Here is a 27,838-nt window from a genome sequence, read left to right as displayed (position 1 = left end):
ACCTAATATTTGTCTTTTCACTCAGATCCCCAAAACCCAGCTTCATGGCCCCCTAACTTGATCGAAGCACATGTCTTTCAGTTTGCTGCCTGCACTTTCTGACAGACCGTGAGAAAGTTTGTTTGCAGCTCTACTACTCATGATCCCTGGATGTTCATTTGCTTTATGTTTATTAAATGCTCCTTTAAACATTACCATATCAGTTACATGATACAAATCCTCTTGGCCTTTCCCTTAAAGGCAATTTTGTTTTACCAGAAATACAACCTCCTATATCACTACATCGTATCGTGCTGCAAAATCAAAACACCAAAACAAATGAAAGAAAATTTAATCTCCAGAGAAGGTGACTTATCACTTTCTTCCACAAACATGTATCCAGGACATATAAGGGTTCTGTGACACTGATCCTTCTCTACAAGGAGATTCGTTATTTGAAGTGAATTTTTTTACATTCTGACAAATCACTTAATTCTCTCTTTGTGTGGTTGTACCTCATTTCTGTGGTTCTTGATGGGCAGACAGAGGATACTTTGGGTCTTGTATCCGGTGATCAGGTCCACCTCTGCATTAAACCGAGGGTCCTGTGGATCAAAAACAGTATTTTAACCCTTACAAAGAGAAACCAACATGTTTAATTCTGAAATACTTTTTTACAATATTGTTTAAAATCCATTTAAATGGCTGCACTTTAATTAAATACTTTAACACAAGAATATCCATGAGGAAGGATTTCAATGCAGCTTGACCAGCCACAAAGATCACCTACACCAGTCAAACTTTTCTGTCTCATCCATTGTTTGGGTCATTTTCATCATTATTGTCGGTTCGGACCTCAGATGCCACAACCCTCAGTGGATCATGACCATAATAACCTGATGTCTTGATACCGTCTGACATGTATTACATGCATCAGTGCACCTTGACAGTCCGTCATCCTGACACGGGTCAACAGCTTTTGATGGGAGCTAAACAGATCAAGATTACCAAAGACCAGATGATTTTTAAACACACGGTGGGAATAAAATACGTGACCAGTTACTACGTGACTTTAAAGTGTGTATCAAGCAAAACTGATTGTGCAGAGCAACGGTTAATATTACCTGAAACCTCTTCTTATCTGCTTTGGTCTAACAAACATCAAACTCCTGCAGGATGTGTGTTTGATTCTCACGAAGCTGCTGACTGCTGAGGGATCACGACCAGAGTGATGGAAGTCAAAGATGTAATCAAAGAGACACTGAGTCCCTTCAGATGACGCAGATGGACTTCCTGGAATTAGTTCATCTGTGTGTGTTTGCGCGTGTTCATAAATTCAGCCTCAGGCCGACGTGCCACTCCTGGTTATGTCTGAGTAATGTGCTCACACACTTTACAAATATAGACTTAAAGAATAAACACTAATTTCAATTTGCTTGTGTGTATCTATTATACACACTGAGGCAGAAACACAAAACAGTTAGTGGATACAGCTGGAACATCCCATCATCTATCATACTTCATCTCTTATCTACACAAACAAAACCAGGATAATAATCCCCAGTGATCTTGGAAAAACATTCCCTGTATCTGTTTGAGGCTCTGTAAAGGAGGACCCTAATATGGGGGCTGTTGACGTTCTACAAAAAATGTTGTGTATAAAAAGATACTTCACTTGAAAATCATCAAAAACAAAAGTTGATTATCACCACTTGAACTATTGGAGTTCAACAAATATGAGCAATAAACACACCCTTAGAGGCATATAAAACAGGAATTCAATGTATAACCTGTCGTCATTTATTAAGGAGTCACTTGGTTAAATTAAAGACAATTAATGTTAAAACATAATTTCACTTTTCGTTAACAGCACAATCTGTACGAGTACATTAGTCAGCGCTTCTGTAGCTGCCTTAAGTCAAACGGTCTGGTGTTCACACATACTATGAGAACGATCCAGGGAAAAGGTTTTAAATTTCATTGCTATAGATTTTTGAGTTTTGGTCATTGATTGAAGCCAGAGAAAGAAATAGGATCAACCACCAGAAGGGTCAGAGGTGAGAGTGTCACTCTTCAGAATCTTAATGCAGGATTGTGTTCATGGGAGTGTTAACTAACATATGACCGGCTTGTCTTCGACTGAAGATTCTCCTGCAATCTGAGCCAAATCCACTTTCACAAAAAAACAATTTGGCCGGCAATACTAACCAAGGCCTCACCTCATAAGCATTCTTGATATTGAGCTGCTGTCCGGTGGCCGCCACATGTCCCACGATCCCCTTGTTCCACTCCAGTCTGATGCAGCTGCTGGAGGATTCCTCAAGTGTCGTTCCTTCTGCGACATCAAAGAGTCGACTGACCAGGAACTTCCTGTTTGAGCTGTCCTCTCCCACCTGCGGAGCATACATGACAAACATCCTATGAAGTATGAAATCACATTAAAGGGGTTTCTTGAGATAAATAGAGTGATATATAACATTAGTAAATGATTATCTCTGATGAATGTTTAACAGTAAAACAACGTCGATATAACTCCGATTTTGAAAACCAAGGTCTTAATGTGACATTTGTTTGGTTGGCAAGTGTGACAGGTAAATAAATGTTAGCCAAGCAGGGGATATTTTTTCTTTTTTTGAGTACTAAAGCCAACCCAGCATTTGCACACACATACTGTGTATACAAACACATATGTGTGGATTTCATTTAAAGTTGCCAATAAGCCTACATGCTGCTTTAAGGTTGACTGAAAGAAAATGCTTAATTATAAATGTAAGGTGGTGGGGGCCCAGTGGGCCTGGACACAATCTGCTCAAGGATGACAAAAACCTATCATGAAGCAAACTGTCTCGCAGGCATTCGGTACTATTATTAGATGACAGGAAAAAATGACCGGCTACATTTTTTCTGATACTGTGCAGCTCAACCCAGAGCAATAACAAACAAAGAGTTGGACATAGAAATTAAATTAAACGCTATAGTAAAATGGTGAATAAGTTGTGATCACCAGAGCTCTGGAGGAAAACAGATAAATAGAAAATGATGGATGGGTTATATCTCAGCAGAGGTATTAGGAATATTTACATTCTTCATGCAAGACTAGAACAGGTCCAATACAGCCTGCTGCATCAGCAACCTCTTGAAACCATGTGTATATGATTTTTTTGAAGCGTTTCAAAAGTTATTTGACTGATGGTTTTTTACTGTGATCGCTTTCTGTGTATTATTTTGGATGTGGAACTTAGCATTCGATAGCAAAATGTTGTTTTTACTGAAACTGTCATCACTAGAAGACGGTGTGAGTATTGTCACAAAACAGGTTGACAATAAAAATACTAAAAGTAAAGTATCATGGCACCAGAAGACAAAATTGTAATGTCATCATATGGGTCTGCGCATGTGCAGCATTAATTGTAATAATGTGAGTTTTTAAAGCAGGAAACTGGTTTGCACTGCAGCCTTCTATGCTAACACAAATGGAGGATTATTTCGTCTGGTCCCTCCTGCATGTGCCATTAGCAGATAAGCTTATGTCAACACTTTGGTAAAGCACAAGTCAGATTATTGCACTCATGTCACATGCTTTTCATAGAGCAGACTTTTTGCATGATGCAATTTAAGGTGTTTACTCGGCAGCCAGACATATCATTTAAAATCTACTTTAAAAAGGAGTATCTAGCAAAATTGATTGACTAAAGAACAGATGTGTTAAAATGTATCACCAGGTCTTTTGGCAACATAAATAATAATAGAATACAGAAGTTAAATCGAAACATGTATTTTGACGTTGTTGTATATTTTTCTTTGTAAACCAAAGTTCAACTCCATCATATAAAAAGGCTAATTTTACCTCCCTGGTGCACTAATGTAGGTCAGTCAAGCCAATCAATCTTGTAGTAATGACTCATCTTTAACTTTATGATCGCCAGGTTGCATCAGCGTTTTCCAACCGCTTTTGTAAACAAGAGATTCTTTAAAGACTTGTGGTCAAGTTCCTCGCCGTAGTAGGAATTTATGTTATACATTTTAAAACTGTTTTACTTTGCATCAACAGTGAAGCAGTTAAGCACTTTCAAAAGGGAAGAAAATATTATTTCTCAAAACTATTGAGTCAGGAAAGAGACCAATGATAGCACAAGGATTCCCCACAGTCCTACCAAAAACAGGGAGTAGCGGTCTGCGGCGATCAGCTCGTTGATGTGCAAGAAAATCTTATGGCACAGAGCTGTCACATCCAGGTGACTGGACACGTCCTTCACCAGCTCCAGCAGCCTGGCACAGCGGTCACCCTCACTGCCACGACCTGCTCCTCCAGAAGCAGCCACACCACCTTCCCCCATAACAGACCCCCTCAGAGGGACAGCTTCACGGTCTGTGTCACTCAGGAACGTCAGAGAGCCCTCAGAGTCCTTCACCACGATGGGCCTTAGCGGGCGGTCGAACTCTGATGCCGATATTTTGCGAGTTGGTGTGCTGGGGGCCGGACTGGAGACGGTTGCCGGGGAGGGGCAGGGACTCTCCGAGATGCTGATGGTGACCGGGGGGCTATCTGTTAAGAACTGTTGGCTCCTCTGTGAGGAATGCTCTTTGGAGGTGGAGGGCTGGATGGTGTGAACTCGCTCAGCAAACCAGGCGTTCACCATCTCCCTGTAGAAAAAAAAAGGCCAGTTCAACATCTTTTCACAGGGTTTTGAGTGAGTGGAAGACTATAAGGATATAAAACATTGATGCATTGTGCACTTTTAAAAAAAATGTGTAGGAACTGCTGAGCCGCCTCTGAGCAGGTTGGCGAAATTCCAAATTGCACTAACATGCCTCTTCTGGAAGGCATTGATCATGTATGAATATTTTATCATACACAACATAATACACCACCATCTCAGGGCTACCACACATCTTACATGAATGAGAGTCATAAAACTCAAGTCTTTTGACCAAGATCATTTAATTATCCAAAGAGCAAAAATATGATTTACTGACAAATATGAGTTTTATTATGATGAAAATATTGATGTTCCAAAATCTAACAGCACTGCATTTTTTGTTGCTTTATTTAATCATATTCGTGTATCAATAAAGTGAGTGTCAAACAAAATAAACCTTTTTTTTATTACAATCAACGTGCAAATATTCCTACTGTTTGTTCATTTTGTGTTGAAATTAAACAATCATTACATCTCGGCAGCTAAAGAAACAATGAAATCCCGCAAGATCCCAGGAATGACTGAGGACGAGAGGATACCGTCAACTCCAGCAGCTTAAAAGTAGATGTTTAGAGATATTTTGGTTTGAAAACAAATTAAAGCAGTTACGACTTCATCAATAGTCATGCCTTGAATTCAGAAACTCAAGAGTCAAGTAATTGGTTAATACTACAAATACAGTATATCCTTGTTCCTACAGTATTGTGATATATTGAATCGTCGTCCTTGTATACATTAAAAAACAATATACTACTGAAAAGGGTGACAAATAATGAAACACATTTTGAATGGTTGACACAAAATGATCTGCAGAGCCTGGTGATGAATACAATGCAGTCTGGCTGACACACTAATGTGTGTAAAATACTCACGCACAGGTTTTTAACAGATACTCCCTGATCATGTCTCTTCAGGGTTCACCTGAGTAGCAAACCTGGAGGAGATGGTTAGAGGCGCCTCCGTGAAATTAACGGTGCTATCTTGGGCTCTTAGCCAGACTAATAAACCTTAGCCAGAGTTATCTAAGCACAAGGGGACTGTGGCGTCTCGGCTCAAGTCCGTCTTCCTCCCCACAGATCCCGGCCTAATGTATCCAGAGGAGGTGCGGCTCAATCAATACCTCACTGAAAGAAGCCTCTCAACCAGAACCACTGAGCCCCTGGTGTGTGGAATCACTCCGTTTTTTTCTCTCTTTGACATCACCGTCAACGCAGCAGGGGTGTTTTATTTTTAAATCATTACCATTGGGTCATTTTAGAAAAAAAGTTAAGAAAAGCGGGTTGTAGACTGACTGTTGCAGTTCTTTAACAACATTATGTGGTTGGCAGATGGTTTGTCTGGATAAATGGGTCACAAGGGTTTCTGTCACAAAAGTAATCTTTTGTTTTTCAAATCAAATGAAGTGAAACCGATTGTCTAAATTTAAATGATGTACATTATCTTGTTCCTGGTTAAAATGTTGTTTTTTTTTCAGATGATGGACAATCTAACTCCTCTTTGAATATCATTGTTTTGGTTAGTCACAGCACACCCGAGCCTCGAGTCTGCAACGTTAATTTGATGGAGAAACTGGTCACAATTTTTTGTTTGGAGGGAGTGACGTATAAAGCAATTTTTTAATTGAGTGTGTGGGGTTTGTACATTTATTCAGCCATTTGTGGATCATTATTTAAGTGTATCGCTTGAATTCAGGTCCTGCAGACTTTGAATAGAGCAGGATCTCTGCAGAAGGTAGATCACTTCTTGGACAAACAACTTTGATATCTATCTAACTTAAATATTTACCACATTATGTTTTACTGCTAATACAAGGAAATAACTACCAGAGCTTAAGTTTCAGAAAACATGAATGGAGACGTACACATTACACAGTGGTTGTTTGCACAGCTAAATGGAAGGGGAGACCCCATCAGCACTCAGGGAGAGTGGCATAGAAGACTCCTACAAACAGATGTGTGCTCAACATCAAACAAGCAGACACAGTCCAGACTATTCTTCTTATGGTTGACTTCCATTTACATGAGCAGCACACTAGGGAAGACGTTCATGTGTTCTGAAGTCACCAAAACACAATAGTTGCTTTGAAAGCGGCAAAAATAAAAGAGGATTGTTTGGACACGTGATGAAGAGGAGGGCCAGAGATGAACGTTACAAACTATTCTTGCAATCTTTGTTACCAATTTATGTAAATAATAAAATGAAATGTATCAATTTATACATGTGATGTCATTGAACTGCAACACCCTTAGCAGGTAAGTAAGTAAGTAATTTTGATTTGTATAGCGCTTTTCCACTTTTTTAGGTACTATGTAAACTAGAAATATATACAGTATACATATAAATATATATCTTATGCAGATATCAACCTTCTCCTTACTTTGTCAGTTTGAATTCAAAGTTGTGTTTCTTATTCGAACACAACAATATCAATCATATATACCCAACATTAGCAGTATTAGCAGATGTAAGAAAATATTGATACAGCGATACATCGCAATATATTTTTTCACAATACTATATTGATATTCAACAGCACCGTATTGATTTTTTAGATGGCAGCATTACGTCCTACATCCTGCCACACAGGATACATTTTTAAAGCGGAGGTTTTGGGGGCACTTTGATTTCAAAACAAATTTTGCATTTTGCAAAATTCTGCAACACCAGAGTCAATTAGTTGTGCAATACTACATATATATATCCTTGTTCCTACAGTATCATAATACATCACAATATATCGTATCGTTTCCCCTGTATAGTGTGATTCCAAATCACACCCATAGTAAAAAGAAATATACATGCAGAACAATATATAATCATTCATGTTTATAGATATATATTGACATGTGTACGTTTGACTTCATTCAGAAATGCAAAAAGTAGTGGATATCTACGTTTTTTTCAAATATATAAACGAATGCATTCATTTAAATCTACTTGCACGGAGGTTATAAAAGTGTATGACGGTGAGAGGTCTGGACCTGTGAGGACCTCAGTGAGGACTTCTTCTTCAGCCACTCCACAGGATAAATGAACCACCATCATTGTCAGCAGTAAAAGTTAATCATTGCTGCTCAGGTTCCAGGACAGGACAGGTGTAGACGAGCTGAGCTGCTCAAGCTTTATTCAAACAAGTCCTAGAGACGCGTCTATAGATACGAGCGCAGGTGAAGACCATCTCAAAGTGACCTCCAGAAGGTCCTCTCTCTCTCACACACACACGCGCGCTACCTTGTCGCCTTCCTGGTGAAGTAGGAGTGCGTGAACTCCTGGTGGTCGTCCAGCCACGCTTCCATCCTCTCGCCCTCCATGGAGCACAAGTGTCCCGCCGGCTGTTCCTCACATGCACGGGGGAGGAGAGCGGCGCGCGGGCCGGTCTCGAGCTCGCGGCGTCGGTGTGCACGCGGGTCATGAAGCGGTGACTGACGCTTCCTCGTCGAGGAGCGACTGGAGGAGGAGGAGGAGGAGGAGGAGGGAGGGAGAGGGGGAGGATTTCTCTCTCACCCCTGGAGAGCTTGGATCATCGAGCGCGATAGACCGTCGAGGACACTCGATACTAACGAGAAGAAAGTACCTTTAAATATATCATGATGCTGTTGACTTTAGGAGTGAAATCCCCATCAAAAATATACCTATGATCCAGGACACTTTATTTTGTTTATTTTTTGCATGGGCTGATCATTTTTACATTAAAAAAAAGTCTTCTTCTGCTTATCCGGGTACAATTTATATTTTTTAAACAACGTTCTGTGTCAAAAAAAAAGTGTGTAAGCGACTTTAAAAGCGAAATTAAAGGTTTTGCAGAAATATCTATTCATGATGATATATTAATTTTTTTTAGTTGGCAAAAGTCATTACATCCACTAAAGTTAAAGATGAAATCCTGTGACATACTGGCGATGACTGGGGACGAGAGGATACAGTTGACTCCAGCAGCTTTTAAAGCTGACGTTAGGTCATACTTTATTTTCAAAACTATTAAAAGCAGTTACAACTTTGTCAAGAGTTATGTGGCCAAAAAAATCTGCAATGCCAAAGTAGTACTACAAATCCTCGCTCACTCCTACAGTATCAAAATATTGCCCCTGTATCCTGATACATAATGTAAGTAAGTAAGTAATTCTTATTTGTATAGCGCTTTTCTAGACCGGGGTCACAAAGCGATTAAACAATCAAAACAATATTCAATAAAGTATATACTTTAAAGGTCAAGATAAAACTGATAACACAACAGGAGTTCCAGAAAATCAAGGAAAAGCCTGAACAAATAGAAACGTCTTAAGATGTTTCTTAAAGGAGTCAGTAGATCCATCAAACACAAAGAGGGAGGAAGATCGTTCCAAAGCTTAGGAGCAACAGCCTGAAAAGATTTCTCTCCTCTGGTTCTGAGTCGTGTGCGTGGAACCATCAGTAGATTCTGATCCACAGACCTCAGAGCCCGAGCTGGGGTGTAAGGCTGGATCAGATCAGTGATGTAAGGAGGAGCCTGACCATGAATAGTTCTGAAAGTAAGAACCAGAATTTTAAAGTTGATCCTAAAAGAAACTGGAAGCCAGTGAAGAGTTTTAAGGATCGGAGAAATGTGAGTTATTCTACTTGAGCGGGTTAGAATTCTCGCTGCAGAGTTCTGAATCAACTGCAGGCCGGCAGATTCACCCTTATTCCTGCAATATTATGTCTTTTCTTAAAAAGGTTTTAGTGTATTCGTGAAGTAGGATGGTCCTGGATGGATCACACCTGAACGATTGGGTTCAAGGTTTTATTAATAATCTTTTTTTTCTTTGAATGTATTAATGAGAATAATATGACTATGAAGAGAAGGGCTTGTTAACAATTAAAAGGGAGGAACAGCAACAAGTATGTAGACTTAGGGCGTGTTAAGTAAATCTGAAGACACGTCAGTCTTCAAGATCTATTGCCTTGTAAACAAGTCATGGCACCGCAAATTAATTCATGCTTTTCTTCCTTGACTCTTTGCACGCATGGGTGTAAAACATAGAAGGACGGGGCATGTGGTTTATCGTATTCACAGTTTCAAAGATGTAGAAGTGAGCGTCACCCCAGAGCTCTCATATCAAGTCCCTGCTTATTTATTTGATTCACCGCTGGCCAAAACTTCTCATGTGAATTAATGGAATCTCCAGAGAGCTTGTGTCATTTCTCAAACGGATGATATGACTAGAATACAACCAAATAAAAAGCGTGAGAACCAGGCCTAGAGGATCTTGATAAAAAAATTCCTCTGAATTTGAGTGTTCACTTGTAGTGAGGAGATCAGATAGATGTATTTAACTTGTAAGAACTTCCTGTATTGCTTGAAAAATAAAAAAAGTGAAGGAGGACATGAACTCTCTGTTTCTGTAGCTCTGGTGCTTTTATTGGTAATGATTATCGGCTCTGAGGGGTCTGCTGTCCCTGCAGTGGTCTCCTGTGTCTGTCCAGCTGGATGTTGGGGCCCCATCACTGGTGTTACCTTACTGGCAGATGGTGCTGGGGCGTCCCAGCGGAGCAGAGTGGGAGGTTTGTGTCCAACCAGCAGCAACTCAACTACACAACCCAGCATCAGAGACACGACAGTGAGAAGATTTCGACACATTGACAGATGCTTAAGTGGAAAAATGTTTTCTTGTGGCTTCATGTTCTTTATCTCAGTTTAAAATGTAAAAGTCTTTGGTAGCTGAACACACCAGGTTGATAACTAGATATTTATTTGGATTTCAAAAATGGTGGACTTGAATTGAAGAAACAGAGAAGACCACACTTGAAACAAGCTTATAAGTAACTAATGATAATTGAACTTGCAAGGGTGCAAAAAAAGAGTCTCCAGGTGAGACATACAACCGGTTCATCTTGAGGGGTCACCATAACATCCCTGGGGCTCTCGGACTGCCAAAGATTTGTCATAGAGCTTAGCCGGTCACAACATGTCGGACGGACCTCAGGTCGCTCTCCAAAAGTCTGACCCACAATTCAAATATCACTATTAACACAGTAGTTTGTGAATTTGAAAAACACTCAGACCAGAGTAGTAACTTGTTACTGAAAGCTACCTCTAGTTTACGTCAACATTAGAAAGACAAAAGTATTTTATTCATTTTTTGCCAATCCAGCAGTATTTACAACCCTGGTTTACCTTCTCTGGATGTTCTGTGACTAACTGAGATCCTCAAATGTTATTATATTAGGCCCAAGTCTATAAGTCTATAACAGTAATTGTAAAAGGATAAACTCCTTTTATGGGTCCTCCTTTGTTTGGAAATCAACCATGGCCCTCTTTTTTTTAAATTGCCTTGATGTTATTTTGCGGCTATTTGAAATGCAATAATATAAAGAACAATAAAAATACAACTGTATTATAAATACAATTATTACTATAATTATAGTTATTGCTATTATTATTCAATAATCATATAAATAATTATCATAATTCACAATTACAAATAAATGTTTTGATATATTTACATCTTAAATCGTAGGGTTCTGGGGAGTAATTGCAGAATTCAATGATAATATGTAAGAAACGAACATTTGTAAGTTAGTTAGTTTTATATAATTTAGTGGGGCTTCACTTCATGTAATTTATGTTAATCTGAAGCTTGAATGTGTATGTCTCAAATTAAACATGTTCCTGTGACATATATAAGAATTTTTAAAAAAGGACAATCATACAATAGTAGTCTAATTTTGTAAATAAATACAAATTAATAAAAAAACGGCACATTAGATAAAAAAAAGCAACAGTAAGTAAGTAATGGTTATTTCTTAAGCTCCTTTCTTGACCAGGGTCACAAAGCGCCTTAACACGATTATTATTTACGGGCGAGTAGGGTTGCAAAATGTTTGTATTTACCGTAAAATGAAAAAGTGCTGTCGATAGATCTTTCTGCATTTTAAGGGTGAACTGACTGTTATGAATAAAGGCATTCATCATGGAAGACGTACCTTGGGTCAGATCATTGCTTCGGTGTCCCACTAGTCCATCGTGAGACTCTGAAAAAAGAAATTGAGGCCAGGAACCTGAGAAAAAATCCTTTATAATGGGAGAGAGAAAATAAAAGGGGATACTGTATGTACATGAATAATGTTCGAGAAGTAAAGCCGAAGTCAAACAAGATCGTGAGCTAAACCTAGATGACCAAGGAGTCACGATGAATATAGCCAACACTCTCCAGGTAGGATGACAGCTCTGAAAGAATTCTTGAGCAAGATTGAAGAGGTGACAACAATGATTTTTATTTATGCCTGGGTCAGAAAAAGAGAGAAATCCTATCACATATCTTTCCACTTTAAAATATATATTTAGTTTTTCTCTGAACCATTTTCATTTCATAAATGAAAGCAGCTCGACTCCATGCAACCCTGAGACGTCCATGTTGGCTTCAGCAAACAAAAACAGCCAGGGTAAAATGAGCAGAAATGAGGTGAGGGAATGTCACGGTTCATTCCTCACGGTGTTCCGTTGGACTTCGGCCTCGGGCTCCTCTGTCTGTAACCACTCAGAAAATGTGACTGGAAGGAAGAAAACTGGCTCGAGGCAGCAGTGAGTGTAACCTTCAGTCATAGGTTGATAAGTCTATTCAAAACTCACAATTCTAATAGTGAGAATATTCCTGGTGCAGATTTTACTGTTGTGAAAGTACGTCGACGTTTGAATATCATTTTGAAAGTAGTATTTTCATAACCTTGATGAGACTTTTTTTCTTGTTGAGAGTGGATTCTTGATTGCTGTGTTTACACTTTGTAAACAAAGATTTGTGTAATTCTCTGTCACTCTCTGCATTGACACTTTGAGCTTAAAAGATCCAGACAAGGCTAAAAAGATAATCCTCACTTGAGAACTCGAGTTCATCAGCGCACATTTCTGAGTTTTAATGGCTTCCCTCCCTCCAGTAAATGTTTGAGAACCTGCAGAAGTGCGTCTGCTCAGTCTCAGCAGGAGCGGAGACAACAGGAATAAATCTCGGAAGGGAAAGTGTGACAGCTACAGAGCGCTGATCATTTTTGCAGAAAGTGTCCCCTGAGAAATTTACCGGACTGTCTCTGCGATTGTATAAACAAACTGACCAGGCAAAGGAAATAAAGAATAAAATTGTGTGTGAGATATCAATCTGTGGTGAATATACAAAGTGGACAACTGAGGAGAAAAAGGAAAGAGAGACTGTTGAACCCTTCGTCATGAACTGAGATTAGTTATATATTTTATTGAATCATATATACCTCAGTATGATATGACTGGCTATAGATCCTCTGTAACAATGAGCTGGTGTAAAAAAAAAACTGCTGGACTAACAAGCTCTGATTGACCTAATTTCCTGCTCTGGAGCCGATCCAGTGCATTCTGGGAGCACACAGTAGCATAATCGTAATGAAAAGCTACAGGAACATGGAGACAATCCTGTTAGTTTACACAGCGTGGTATCAGTTTTTTATATGTCTTCTCTTTCCTGGTGTTTATGAACCTGTAAACGGTGAATCAAAGCTTTTGTTGAGCATCAGAATATTCAACCATAATCGAAAAGGAATGTATCTTTGATCCGCTGCTGCTTAACAGGAGCACAAGTGGAGTTAAAAGTCACCGCGAGCTCACAATGAAATCACCGCCTCTCATTAAGAGGGAACATGAAGATGGATGACTAATGTGCATGGAGCGAGAAATGCCACAAAGAGTCGCGGCAGAAACCTCTCCATCTTCTTCTCGCTGGAATTTGAGTGATGTGATAATTGACTGTCTCTCCTCCCCCACAGAGGGTAAATGCTGTCAAAGTGACATCCAACCTCCTCCAACTGTGATCCCTCGCTGCTTCTTGATGTGTTCAGATGAGCTCTGGATGTGAAGCGTTGTGATGTTCATCTCCTCAAAAATATAACCCCGACAACTGTGTGGTAACATTAAATATAATAGTTGTTCAAAGCTTCACTCAAGGTTGTATTTATGGTTGACATTTGAGAACTGTATCCTGAATGTCCTACTATTCCCAGTGAGCCGGGGTCACAGGGGGCGGGAGTCTATTGCAACTACAGCCGGGACCAAGACCCCCTGGAGGTAACCAGTCCAAGACAGGACACATTTAGACGCACAACTCGTCACAGAAAATCCCAATGCATAGTCGACACACACACAAGCCAACGCGGAAGAGATCCAGCTACCCAGGGTCGCCTCCAGCTCCAGTTGGACTCTACATGCCTTGCTTGAGTGACTGAATCAAGTACTTCGGTGCCACAGTGTCAGGATTACATCTTGATTTGATGTTTTATCTGCAGTCACCTTGCCATATTGAATCCATGGTAAAGCCGCTGACTGACACAGTTTAAGACACTGGCGTATAGAAACATCAGATAAGTAGATTCCGAGGACTGACACATTGAATGGTTCCTAAAATAGCTGCTAGTTTACACACAGACTCTTCAGTCTCTACGACCTGACACTACACAGGAGCCCAAAAATGACCAAACACACATTATATATGCAACCTTGCTGGCATGTATTATTTAAATTACAGAACCAGCAAATTGTTAAGAAGTCATTTTATAGTGGAATCATTTTTTAAAAGGCAAAAAATACATAGTGATAATGGATTTATAAATCATTCTGTAAAAACGCATTAGCTAAGATATATATTTTGATCCATTTGAATTCCTGAGAACGTTACCTGACCTTCAAACAAATATTGATAAACATACTGACATGTGAATTGAACCACATCAATGAACTAAAGACTAAATCTAGAAATGGAAGAGGTGTGATAGTTGGCGATCACCGATAATGTAGATCCATCAGAAATATATATACAAGACAGAGAGGTATAGAGTATAAATTACAGTCATATGATAAATATTCTGTCTACTTTTTAATGCAGATTTGTATACTTGTGACTTTTTCTAAATTAACTTAGTAAATATGAGTCGGACACAGCGATCCATGTCAGAGAAATGAATATAAAAATAAAAAGTACAATTTCTTCAGGAAGTAAAGGTCAAAGCTCTCAGGTGATTATAACCTCCGTGTGCAAACAGGCGTGCGTGTGTTTGTGTGTGCATGGAAAACATCTGTGTGGAAACACTGCAGGAAAGATAAATGTGTGCTGAATGGAAAAGCATTCATTAAAATGATGTGTGTGTGTGTGTGTGTGTGTGTGTGTGTGTGTGTGTGTGTGTGTGTGTGTGTGTGTGTCTGTGTGTGTGTGTGTGTGCCACGTCTCTAGGTTATGCTCAGGTGTTCTTTGGTTACAAAACATCCCATGATAGTCACCATTAACTCTGTGGTCCAGATTCTCACCTGGTTAATATGAAGACAAGATGTACATGTGAATATAAAATTGTAAAAGCGTTCCTCTCCTCACACCACAGTCACTGCATACAAACTGTAAGTCACTGAAATGCATCAGAACCTTAAGAATGTTGCATTTTGGACTCATTGATAACCCTGAGTTCAAGGTCTCGCTCACTGTTTTTGCTATTTATGTAGTTTATCGCTAATAAGTGCTTCTGTTATGGACTTCAGACTGTATGACAGAAACCTCAAAGGAGTGTTTATCTTTTTCAATATGAGCTCTAGACCGACTGACTCTTCATTTTTTAAAAATGCTGTTATGAAACTAGCATGCTCGCTAATACAGTAACAACTGAACAGAGATTTCTCGTCCAACAGACTTGCTGTGTCTGCACTTGTAAGTAGGTTTACATTTCATCCGACGCCGACAGATGAACAGGCAGCAGTGGGTGTTAGGTAACATGTTGGGGCAGAAAAAGTCTCGGATCAGAGCCGGCGCTGATCAGGGAGGTCTGGATGCTGATGCTATGTTAACAAGGCTCTTAGCGCTAGCATGGCTGTGCACTGTCTATTTTGAGTCTGTGATATAATCCTTAAAAGGTTTTCTAAGTGCCTTGAAAACTGTTTTCCGATGTTATTTTCACTTTTACCATCATTTCTCGCTTCTGTTTTATTGTTATATTTGGCTTTTTTTTTAATCTTCAAATTGAATCACTTATCTTTTTACTTCAAAATAGTGTTTCAAGATTTATATTTTATAAATCTACATTTATTCTCAAATTGACTTAAAAGTGATTTAACTTTCCAAGAAGCAAAATATGTGAATTTAAAAAATGCTGGATTTCATATTTTAGATACGTTTGCTAATCTTTTAGTCGCTTGTCTCCCCGGAGTAAAATTTGCTATATTATAAAGAAAAAACAGCAGTATACAAATAATAGTATTTACCATAAAAATCCTGTGGCTTAGTACATTAATCAAACAATAATAATAAAAAAAAGAGAAGAAAATGGCTGGTGTCCTTGATGTGTGAAATGAAAGGAACTATTTTAAATGCAATATTTGATAACTTGAAGGCAACTGATCTCACTCATGTCTGAAGGTAACAACGACCAGTCACTTCTATCTGTTGAAGACAGTTCTCCTCCGGTACCGAGAAGACACTGGTGTTCAGTTCTGTTCTGTATTTGTTTTTGATTGTCTCTCACATGTGTATTTTTAGCCAAGCCTTGGCTTTGAATAGTTTGTTTCTTGTGAGGGAAATTTGGGACAAGCACAAAGGGAAATTGGCTCCATCACTGTCATCACCTCCAGGGAATAAGTGTAGCCTCGTACAACAACAGTCTTCCCAACCAAACGGATGAGGCAGAAGAAACTCGGAGACACAGATTCATGCAACACTTTTACAATATCTGAACATCACACCTTGATATTCTCTCTTGCCTCTGCTCATGTAAATGTCAGTTCTCAGGTGAGGCTATATATTCTAATTATAAAGTAATAACTTCTGAGGAGAGTTACTGGTACTTATCCACATCCAGCCAAAGGGCGCAGACATTAATCAACTACTTTCTCTCAGCGAGAAAGAGAGCAAACATATCCCACTATAAACGCTTCATGTTCCCTGTTTACATCCCTTCTGCTCACAGAAATATAACAAGTGTCCGGTTAGACATAACAGTGGACACTTTAAAACTCTGGCTTCTAACAAGTTATCTGTTGACTAGTTGGGTCTTCCTATATTTATGACCAGGTTGTTATGTTTGGAATAAAAAAGGTCTATTCGAAGAACAAACAAGCACACACACACAGAGCATCTGCTCACTTTCCCAGATCATTACATCGATAAAAATCTTTGATTAAAATAAACCAAAAAAGTCCTCCTGACATATTTTCACTCGTTGATCGGATCAGAGCCAGATGAGAAAACACGGCAGCCATATATAGTCAGAAGAGGCTCAGTTGTTGGAAAAGGCAGAGACACTCATAAAAAATGGATGGAAGAGTAAAACAGTAAAACTGACCAATTCACACGTCCACTGCTGTCCTCCACCGCTCCTCATTGCACTGGTCAAATCTTCCAAAACAAAGAGGTCAAAGGTGTTGAGCGCTGCTGGATTTGCTTCAGAGTCAGACCACGAGTCCCACAAAACCCATGGGAAGTGTTGTTCACAGTGCATGACTCTCGGATTTAGACTTTTTGATATATACGTCTGAGTGTTTACATTAGCTCATGTGGGCGGGAGATGTTGACTTGAGAAAAGTCCAAACTCCAACATCAGGAAGAGGAAGAGGAGGAAGTGTGAGAGTTGTGTGGAGGTCCAATCATTACAACACTCCACAATACGAAGACCACACGCTTGATTTAATCACACTTGTAGCCTGTTCACTTCCTGTCAATTCCCTGTAGATGTTTGCTGGGAATTTCAATGTGGTCATGGCGATCGCCCTGAACTTACCCCATGATGCTGGAAAGTCTTTGGTTTTGGTGAAGAATATCAAAAGCCTCGACATGCGATGGATTCGATCCCTTCGGGGAATTCTTGGATTGTTACCCGGAAACTCCTCGTTCCTCTTTCCCTGGATTGGAAATTAGGTTTAAAGTTGCTTGATAGAATCACTAGACTTGTCCTCACAGAGAGAACCTCAGCAGTCCCCAGTGATGAACGGATCAGACTCCCTCCCATCATCCCTCTCTGCCCTCCCTCCCAAAACCAATGTGATCTGTGTTAAAGTAAACCTGCACTGAACAACACATTAAATTAAACCAAAAGAAAACCAACTTGATCCTCAAGTGAAATGTGGCCAAAATAGCAAACCTCTGTTGACACGCTCCTGTTGTGGACCTTGTGTTTGATCTTATTGAAGAGATGAGGATCAGCACCTCTAAGTCTAGTGCAGGAAAGATATTTCTCACTACTAAAGTAGTTGTGATTAAAGTTCAGGTGTAACTGGTGTGACAAGAAACAAGCACTCCATGTTACCAGTGGCCCGGAACTGTCCTGATTCAAATGTCAAAACATCTCTGTAGGACATTCCATTGTCAAGAAGCACAACAGCACACTGCATTCCAAACCAGACGTCGGTTTGGATAACGCGTACACTGTGAAAAACAAGTATGTAAATGTAAGTAACAAGTAAATACTGTTTTGTAAACTCAGTTTTTTGGTTTTGTGTGCCTGTGATGTGCCACCTGCTGCTCTGGGATTAAAGCGTTTGGGATAAAAGAGCTTTGAATCAAAGGTCACCGTAGGTTCAGAGGGAAGGGTGCTTTCAGAGAGGTGGAATAGGTATAGAACCAACAACCTCTCCTTGAACATGAAACAATCTCAAAGTGAAAGCAACTAATTGAGGCGGTCACTGAGATTTTGGATTGACATAAAAAAAAGTTTGAAAACAAGAGAAACATCTTTGTAACCATATCTTTAGCTCCGGTAGAAGAGGATTTCTACCTGAAGAAAACCAATAACATCGGAGCAAAACAATCTGTGTTTTGATCGTAGCCATCAAAACACGGACACTGGAGGCGATGATGCCTGTACACTGGGTTGTGCTACACAGTCCAGATTGTGTTTTGCATCTCAATGGGTTCATTTCCATTTCACAGGTGGACACTTGTTTAGCATCTGAATCATCTGCTTGTTCAAACACCTCCATCCAAAACTTGAGGAGCATCCGCACCTCTTTTCCTTTATTTAAGTTTATTTAAATGAGCCTCTTAATATTTTGTATCATATTATCTATGATAAGTAATGGTTATTACAAAGCACCTGCTATGGATGAGCTTCCATGATGGTCTCCATTTGCATGTGTGGGTTTCCTCTCAGTACTCCTGTCTCTTCCCAAAGTTTAAAACCACACAAAGATGAATTAGTATTATCCATAGATGTGTCTGCGAGTGGTTGTCGGTTTGAGTCCTGTGATGGACTGGACTGATGCCCAGCTATGGAAGTAAATGTGTCCCATCAGACCTTGGGTATGTTTTCTGTAAGCACTTTTTTCTTTTCCATCTAGAAATAACCCTTATTAAGCTGAAAAAGGAAAGATAATACATTGATTAACATTTTACCTTATTCATTTTAGCCTTTGGTAAAACAATGATCAGTTTTTTAGCTGTCAGACATCCATGTTTTTTTTATTTACTTTAAGAACGCTTTCTACTATTAAAAGTGATATATTGTGTAATTCTGAGATTCTTACTTCAGACAGGAGTGCAGGGAGTATATACAGTGTGTGCAAGATTGTATGTTTAGTCAAGACTGTCTGTTTTCGTGTGCGTGTCACCATGAATCATCACTGTAAACATGTGGAGAACATGTATGTGACAGTCGTCTGTGTAACCATCCATCCGTTTTATGAGACGTGTCTTGAGTCAGGGTCAACTTGTGTAACCACACGCACACATCCTAAAGAGAATCACAAACACAAGCTCACCATTTGCCGCCAGTGTCAAAGAAACAGACTCAATGATAAACCTGACAAACATTTAAGTTAAATCTACAACATTGTTTCTATCACTTAGATCAACTTGGGTTGATCGCATGTGCTGTGATGATGGATTTTGTCAATTTCTTTGGCATCTTAAATTATCATTCCAAGCCTGAATTGTTATTATTGTAAGATAGAAATAAAGCAACTTATGTTGGATAATAAGGTGCTTTATGTTTTATAACTCTTGCTTCATTTCCCACTATTTGTATGTTTTTGGACTGTGGGAGGACACCAGATCCGAGAGGACACAAGAGTTCCGGGAAGACACAAAAGTTCCGAGGACACTACGGAAAAATAACTCGACACAAAAAAGGTTCAGTGCTGCTCCCTGTTAACAAGTCAACAATGCTTCACCAACATGTTATGAAGACTTAACTCAAGTGTGATCAGAAGCAGAAGAGTAGAGGAACTCTGTTACAGGATAAATATTATCTCAAGTATGTGTTTATGTGCAAAACGTTCAAGTTTCTTAACTTCAAAAACAAAACTATGGAAATAGATAAGTGTTGTTATTCAAGTTGTGTTTTCAAGAGATTTGTATCCTTTATAAGAAGAGTAGGTCCAAAACTGTTTATTTAAAAGGTTCCGAAATGAAAACCTCTCACGATGACAACAAAAGTTTTAAATTTTATGCCATTCATGCTCAGGTCTTCTTTCCTTTGCGTGCAGATTTAAACTTCATTTTTCCTATCAGCTTGGCTTGTTGTTTGGCTCCACTCTTGGTTTTGGGCTTTTGGCTGCAGAGAAGAATGACAGAGAAGATGAGAATCCACCACTGGATCCACCTCCGATTCATCTCAACTCACCCGACGCTCGATTTCTTAGGACAGACGCTGCGTTTGTGCTTCGGGCTGCCACAGATGAAGCAGCCGTCCTTCCCCTGGCTCTGGCTCTCACAGGGGTGGTCCGGGAGGGCACAACGGTTGCAAGAGCGACAGTGTCGCCATGCTGGCAAAGAAACACTTTAGTGAAAACATCGAAGGAATAAAATTCACAGTTGGACGCGCAGCCTTGCAGATGTACCTACATGGTTTTACACACTTGTCACACACAGAGCAGTGTTTCCACTCCCGACCGTCCTGCGAGAGATTTGATCACTCTGGTTAGAAACACAAGGACTAAGTAGAAAACCTGATTCAAACGCATGAACTCCAGACTCCTAGTGCTCGTGCAGGGAAGTGTAATTTCCCCACAGCGGAGGTCTGTGCTGTCGAGAGATTGATTGCCTAACAAGAACATTACCTTGGATGGGCAGGTGTTGCATTTAGAGCAGTGTTTGTTGAGGGAGCACACAAATCTCTCACACGTGGAGCAGAATCTGTCAGAGTACAGACGATGCAAGTGAGTTGCAAAGAAAAGTAGATTTAGACTACACCATAATGTAAACTAAACACATGTCCTAAATGTAATGTAGGATTCAAACATTATCTTTGAAAAAGAAGATGTTAACATCCTGCAACCTCGTCTTCACTTAGTATTGTATAATGATATCCACGGTTGAATGCTGCCCCCTGGTGAGAGCAATAGGTGGGAACAAGACTCACACGTTTTAATATAAAAACGAATAAAGCATGTTCTCACCGGTATCCCTCCTCTTTAGGAAGAACCACACCTTTGGCTGGGATGTTTGTGAATATCTTGACAGGAGATTGTTTTCTGCCCGTCTTGCCATGCTTGTACAGAGGGTGGTTGTCATAGTCCACCTGAACAAAAAACGTATTCAAACAAACTGTGCGGTGCCAACCGAATCGCTGAGAAGAGGGATCTAACCTGATAGTCCAGCATGGTCAGTGATGGCAGACATTCCACAATACGAGGCTCGAAAAAGTAGGGAAAGATCCACATCATTGGAATCTGGCCATCTGCAAAAACAGATGAAAATGTATTCAATCAAAAACTTCTTGGGAAAATTGAAAAAATAAAATACATTTAATGTTGGTGGCGTTTTAAAGTCTTGTCAATGATATGCTGCATCCCAATTTTACATCTTAGCCCTCACCCTTCATCAACCCCTTAAAACTGAGTATCATGGGCTAAAGGTAGAAATATCAGACTAAGAATGGGGTCAGCCCTAACACTGCTACGTAAATATTTAATAAAACAAACATAAAAGTGTAACTAGAAGAAAAAGTAAACAAAAACAGTAAAAATGAATTCAACATATACAGTATACAAAAATGTGTGGGAGCATTTACATAAATAAGGCAAACAGGGTTCAAAACACAGCTGTAAGCATAAATGTGTAAAAAATGTTAACACAAAGCACATTTACATTTTATCTACCATTTTTCTAAAAGGTTTAAGAACCTTCTGTCTTTTCCTCACTTTTCCCATTAGACTTTAGCTCTTCTTTTGGACTCCCATTTGAGGAAATACAAAACTCATATTTTTGTCTGGTGAAGAAGTTGCAGGGCCAGAGGCTCCCGATGCACTGGGTCGTGAGGGTTATGGACTGCAGTGTTGGTGTTGTTGCTCTGCTATAAACACTCAACTATATTTTTATGCTGATGGACTTGCAATCTGTTAATAAATTATGCAACACAAAAATTAAGACGTCTAAGCAATGGAACAATGTGCGAAAATGAATCCAGCCTTATGGTGTTTACCATTTTAACCTGAATGATTACGGTTTGGTCATGACTGCATTTTCATTACGTTAAACATTACAATGTGATATACTACAATTCAAAGTACACATTTTTTTTAAATGAGAAAAAAAACAGTCAGATTTTACTTTTCGTACAAGACACTTATTACAAGTTATACAAGTTATTTGAAAACAACCTTTTCAGTGGCATCTTCAACAACTGACCTGAGCTCTGCTGCTCCTTCCACATCTCAGATATCATTGAGAAGCTGTGAGCCAGGGGTTTGACCAGACCACCGAAAGGAGGGTCTGCCACCATGACCACCTTTTCCTCGTCAGACTCTTTGAGGAAGTCTTGCAGGACAGAGCTGGCCTGAACGTGATCACATGATGTTACACTGACGAACATACATATGACGATCAACAAACATTTATTTTTCCCACCTTGCCATCGAAGCAGTGGTGGTTGAACATGTTGTAGTGAACAAACTCATCACGACTGTAGAACTGAGCATATCTGGAAATAAAAGACAAATATTTGTAGAGTTGACTTGCCAGAAATAACAAGTCACGACTGCTCAATGTTTCTCAGTAAGACAGGTTGCTGCAGAGAACACACGACATGAACACACCCACAGGGACCTCAGAGCTGCATTCTTTCCCAAAACCAGAAGAAGAAACCTCTAGACTGGAGGTGAGTAACTTTATCAGAGATTTTTATCAAACTATTTTTAATAAACTAGAAGAAATTGAACTAACAATAGTGAGGCTGTTTGGAAAGGTGTAGTTCTGACAGCTGTTGCTGACTGATTTATTGCATGTGTTGGGAGCTAAAAACCTAATATTTTATTTAAATTATATATATATTTATATTTTATTTGATGTTTATACATGATGCCTGTGATAACTTTGGAATTGTGCATTTTATTTGAGAATAGTTTGTTTGGCTGAGGCTGCAGAAATGGCGACAAAGGAACAGCCGGCTGAGAAGCACAACACAGGACAGTGTGGACAGAGCAGAGCAGTGGCGCCCTCTTCAGACCCCCACGATGTATTCCAGGATGGGACCAGCTTCTTTCCACTGGACTCCAACGAGAACCGGGAAATCCAGCCATTTCCGAGATCGCCAAAATTATTAAGGAAGCTTAACAGAGTAGAAAGACCATCTCAGGTGAGTTGTGAAGGGGCTGCAGGATATCAAGACTTAACTCTACTCCACAGGAGCAGCTCTCCAGACGTTTGGAGGAACTGCAGGCCGAGAGGTTAAAGACAGAGGCACACATCCAGTCCCTCAAGAAGCGCAGGGCAGACCTACAGGTAAGTAGCCAGTTGTCTTAAAGACACGTTGGACTCGTAAGTATTATCTTCTTTGGCTCATAGAGAAGCACAGATGTGATGAAGCAGCATGTTCGAGAGAGATTCGACACCATGCGAGCTGCCTTACAACATGATGAGCAGGAGGTGTTGAATGCTCTGGATCAGGACCAGAGAAAGACCAGAGCAGAACTGGACCAGGTTCTGAAGACCTGGAACCAACATCTACACTCGGTGGGCAAGAGAGTCACTGATACTGAGAAGGATCTGAGCCAGTCAGAGAACCTGGAGGTATGAACACTAATACTTGATATAGACAACAGACACTCGCAAGTCAGCCATATCATTATGACCATCAGCTAGCAACGTTGTAAGCTCTGCAGTAGACAAGAGATACAATGTTGCCTGTAAGTTTCAGACACAGAGCAGCTGATTTAAACAAGTACTTAAAGCGAGATAAACATGAAGTGTAACATTCAGACAGATGAGGTCTTGCAGAGTCGCTCGGATTAGAAGAGCAGCCGAGTTAGTCATCGGCATGATTTGATTGATTTTTGTTTTCTTTCAAGGTTCAAAGAGAAAATTTCAGGTAAGAAACTTCCAAATGTCACACAAATCACCAGCATGCTTCACTGTCTAACCGTGTTGAGTCACAGTTTTAAGAAGCCAGACGCTATGGAGGCCAAGATCGGGCTGAACAAGGAAAGATTTGAACGACTCCAGCAAACATTATCTTCCATCTCCAAACTTCTGAGAGTCCAGCTGCAGAGGAAGACGCGACTGCTTGGTAAAGCACAATCCATGTCCCTGAGCAGAATATAGAATTAAAATAGAATTTTCTTGACACGAGCGAGAGTCTTGAACTCTTCTCCACGGATCAGAAGGTCCTGATTCTGAGCATTCAAGACCTCCTATCATCAAGAAAATTCCATTTTCATTCTATATTTCATCGCAGATGGCTCACTTCTGATACATATTTAGGTGGAACACATGGGTACTAATCCATATGTTTAACTTCAGACTCTTCTCCTGTGGTGATGGACAAGGAGACGTGTCATGGCCAGATTGTGTTGACCTCAGACGGCTGCGGCTTGAGCTTCTCTTCTGCCTCCAACATGGCCGACCACCCTCTGAGGTTCGACAAGGTGTGCTGTGCTCTGGCCTCGTCTCCTGTCGCAGCAGGCCAGAGCTACTGGGAGGTGGACGTGCACTGCTGCTCCAACTGGGCCGTGGGCGTGGCCTACGGCAGCCTGGAGCGGAAGGGGAGCGACAAGGGAGCCAAACTGGGACGAAACAGGAACTCCTGGTGCGTGGAGCTGCGCGGCGGTCAACTGTCGGCCTGGCACAACGACCACTTTGTTGCATGCCAGGGCGTCGGTCAGAAGCCGGTGCAGAAGGTGGGCGTGTGGGTGAACTTTGAGAAGGGCCAGCTGATGTTTTACGACGCGGAGAGCCAGTTTGTTCTGCAGAGGTTCTCAGCAGCTGTTACCCCAGTGTTCGACCGGGCTCACCATCACTTCACCGAGCCTTTGTACCCAGCAGTACGGTTCCTCAGACCCAACGAGGGCCAGGCGTGGCCAAACCACCTGTGGCTGTGCCACACTAAAGCATAACTGCCACATATAAATCACTTTTTTCTTCTGATGCTTGACGACTGACCTGGAGTCGATGTCCAGCAGGAGACTCTTCAGCTGAACGCTCTGCTCCTGGTTCCTTGACTTGATCAGCTCCTGTAGTCTGACACAAGAGGCAACACAGGGTTTGATAGATGTAACCAGAGAAGCACATTTACATTTGTATATATTATTATTCAGATACATCTGACGAGTTGTGTGGCTTATACCTAAAAATTGCTTTAAATAAATGAATACTTTAAAATGACCATTTAGTTCAGAAACAGAAGCAGACAAAAAAAATGAGATTGAATGAATATTCAACGTTCTTTGTTATCTTCTTGCATGCATTTGTATATTAAATAAATGAATGAATGTGTTAATAACTTGACTGCTTATTTTAACTTTTAAAGTGATAGTTCACCCAAAATTCAAACCTCATTTTCTACTCCCCCTCATGTCGGCTGGGGTTGGGATTATTTTTTACGAAGTCATTTAGTTCTTTTTAGAGTTATAGACAAAAATGTATGTTCCTTTTAATGAGCAGATACAGTCTACGGTCTACACTAGAAGCACTCGTGATATTGGATAGTGCCTGGAGTACTTCCCGTCTGTATCGCTTGTTGTTCTTTAAACTTCCGCTACAAACAATCTTAAAATACAGACTTATTTCAGTTTTTCCAGAACAGTTCCTCTGGTTAAGACTTTAATACAAGACAGACGTCACAGACATTTTGGACAAGGATGAAGATGAAGACAACTTAGCTCCAGTCATTACAATAAAATTAACATACATTTTTGTCTAGAACTCTAAAAAGGAACAATTACTCTGAAAATAAACTATAATATTAACTCTTGAGGGCGAGTAGAAAATTAGTGACGTTTAAATTTTGTACGAACTTACACTTTCATTTTAATCTGGATTCAAAACTAAATCGCTCACCTGGGTGCCCCAACACACAGGATCTTCCTGAACCCCTGAGAAACCAGAGTGTCCAGCAGAAAGTGGGATGTGCGGTCAGTGAAAAGGTACTGGGCGTTCGTCTTCTTGTCCAGTAGAGGGCGCAGAAGCATGCTGGGTCTTCTGAGCTGAGTTGCGGTCACAGACACAGTCTTGTGCGTGGAGTGAGTTGCAAGTTCACCTGACAGCAGTAGCAGCTGACAGTCCTGGCAGAACTTCTTCTGTTCCAGTGGGAGTGAAGAAAACTGGCGAAACCTGCCATAGATCCAACACAATAATAATTTAAAAAAAGATAACATTGTATGCATTCATGCTCTGGAATGTACAATACAATATTAAACTGTATTATTTTGTTACACCATCAGAGACATTAATCCAGTCGCATATAGATGCATTTAGAAGTTTATCAGTGCCATCAGACAATGAAGGGAGGAATTGAAAATATTGAAACATTTATTTTTTTATAATTATATATTTTTAGGTTTTTGGGCATTTTTTATACAATTGGATAAAATAATTTTATATTGCAAGGTTGATTTCCTCTCTATTGATAATTTAAAGCAATACTCGTACTCCTACAAATTTGAATAATCTGTTATTATTATTTTTTTAATTTCTTTATACAAAGTTTGTTATTCTGATTCCAAGAATTCTAAACTACATTTTCTAAATTAAATATAATTTAATTTGGGTTAATTCAATTTAATAGTGTTGATAAGGCCGCCCTGACTTCTTTAGTATCGGGTGGTGGCCCTTTTACACAAACATTTTAATAGGCAATTTAAAAAGGCAACAAATACTGAATTTAGAAGAATTTTCCAATCACTGGAATAAGAGACATTACATAACATTATTAGTAAAAGTAAATCCAACCTTTTGATAAAATATTTATTTCAATTATTAAAAATATATATAATGCTTAATTCAATGCTTCAAACAACCTTTGAATCAAAATTCAACCTATTAATATTGTAAAAGCTCAGATATGTTTCCACATGCATTCTATTTATATATGTTTATTGTAAGTTCTTGTTATTCTATTGTATGCTGCTGTTGCTCTTGGGATTTTTTAAGTATGTCTCTCCTTTATTTATTACGAAATTGAATTTTTTTTTAAATATATATTTACAAATATATATTGACTTCTTATAGACACATGAATTATTCTGGATTTACCTGGAGTGGTACTGTTGCCGGGTGAAAGGAGGCTTCTTCAACTGGTTTTCAGTTTCCCTGGCAAGCAGCCTGGCCTCTGACACCTGGAGTCCCAAAGCATTATTAGAAAATTCAAAGTCACTCCATCATCAGGTTCAAGCTGACCTTATCATCCTGCCACTGGAAGAAGTTACAGTCTTTTCTATCCCGACATGCAGCGCATGCGTAGAATCTTCGGCCGTTTTTGGAACCTTTGCACACTTTTTCAAACAAGAGTGTTGGACCTTTGAAATAGAAAAAGACAGTTAAAAGGTTGACATTATTCAAAAGTTTGATTAAGTCTTGAAAAAAAAAAAATCATGTTCAAAATCAAAGTGGTTTAAAAAACAAGGTTAGCATATTGAATAAGAACATGTCAGAATTACCTTCCAGATATATCACAATACGATCATCTTTATATATACTGACAAAAACATTAGTCAATAGAAGTCATTTTACCGTGAGAACAACATGGCGGTGTCTTTCCGTCTGCTTCTAGAATCACTTCAAACCCCCAACCGACCGACTCGGTCGCATTTGAGTCCGGCACGGGTGACCCTGGTTCTGTTGGCTGCATTTTGAACAAAGTTATTAAAACAAAATTCTCTACGACTGTTTACATGCGGCGGTCTCACGCAGCCACGTGAGTCGCGGGGATGTGACGTTTTTTTCCAGCCGGCGCCGCCGTTCTGACGTCATACGCAGTAGTTCTCCAATAGGAGACTTCCA

The 27,838-nt window shown here is 39.8% G+C and overlaps 3 protein-coding genes across 6 annotated transcripts in view; 1 reads left to right on the top strand and 2 right to left on the bottom strand.

The window, feature by feature from the left end:
* Positions 1-17,578, bottom strand: part of pde5ab (phosphodiesterase 5A, cGMP-specific, b) — a 37,305-nt gene extending 19,727 nt beyond the window's left edge. For 2 of the 4 annotated variants that reach the window (XM_087789754.1, XM_087789755.1), the window contains exons 1-4: positions 7,911-8,123; positions 4,134-4,623; positions 2,199-2,372; positions 495-584 (exon numbers count right to left, since the gene is read on the bottom strand). In XM_087789754.1, the coding sequence (XP_087645880.1) occupies positions 495-584; positions 2,199-2,372; positions 4,134-4,623; positions 7,911-7,990 (834 nt within the window). In that variant the 5' untranslated portion in view covers positions 7,991-8,123. Of the gene's footprint in view, positions 1-494; positions 585-2,198; positions 2,373-4,133; positions 4,624-7,910; positions 8,124-16,973; positions 17,027-17,408 lie in introns of those variants that run through there. The other 2 variants (XM_087789757.1, XM_087789756.1) reach the window with 2 other exon arrangements.
* Positions 17,579-19,995: 2,417 nt separating this feature from the next.
* Positions 19,996-27,756, bottom strand: zcchc4 (zinc finger, CCHC domain containing 4). Its single transcript, XM_087789752.1, has 13 exons — positions 27,569-27,756; positions 27,236-27,354; positions 27,092-27,174; positions 25,898-26,170; positions 25,001-25,078; positions 22,472-22,544; positions 22,253-22,400; positions 21,211-21,302; positions 21,022-21,143; positions 20,683-20,758; positions 20,468-20,519; positions 20,247-20,388; positions 19,996-20,177 (listed from the first exon to the last, which is right to left on the bottom strand). Exons 1-13 carry the CDS (start codon positions 27,684-27,686, stop codon positions 20,084-20,086), a joined length of 1,470 nt encoding a protein of 489 aa, XP_087645878.1. The 5' UTR covers positions 27,687-27,756; the 3' UTR covers positions 19,996-20,083.
* Positions 22,615-25,130, top strand: LOC148082554 (putative E3 ubiquitin-protein ligase TRIML1). Its single transcript, XM_087789753.1, has 7 exons — positions 22,615-22,721; positions 22,966-23,198; positions 23,249-23,344; positions 23,408-23,632; positions 23,911-23,930; positions 23,998-24,128; positions 24,362-25,130. The coding sequence occupies exons 2-7, from the start codon at positions 22,989-22,991 to the stop codon at positions 24,952-24,954; spliced, it is 1,275 nt and encodes a 424-aa protein (XP_087645879.1). The 5' UTR covers positions 22,615-22,721; positions 22,966-22,988; the 3' UTR covers positions 24,955-25,130.
* Positions 27,757-27,838: the final 82 nt, after the last annotated feature.

The sequence above is a fragment of the Callionymus lyra genome, chromosome 4 (genome assembly GCF_982586985.1).
Source record: "Callionymus lyra chromosome 4, fCalLyr1.hap1.1, whole genome shotgun sequence".
In the NCBI taxonomy this organism is placed as follows: domain Eukaryota; kingdom Metazoa; phylum Chordata; class Actinopteri; order Syngnathiformes; family Callionymidae; genus Callionymus; species Callionymus lyra.
Note: the sequence above shows the minus strand (reverse complement) of the source record. Positions and strands in the feature narration are given on the sequence as shown.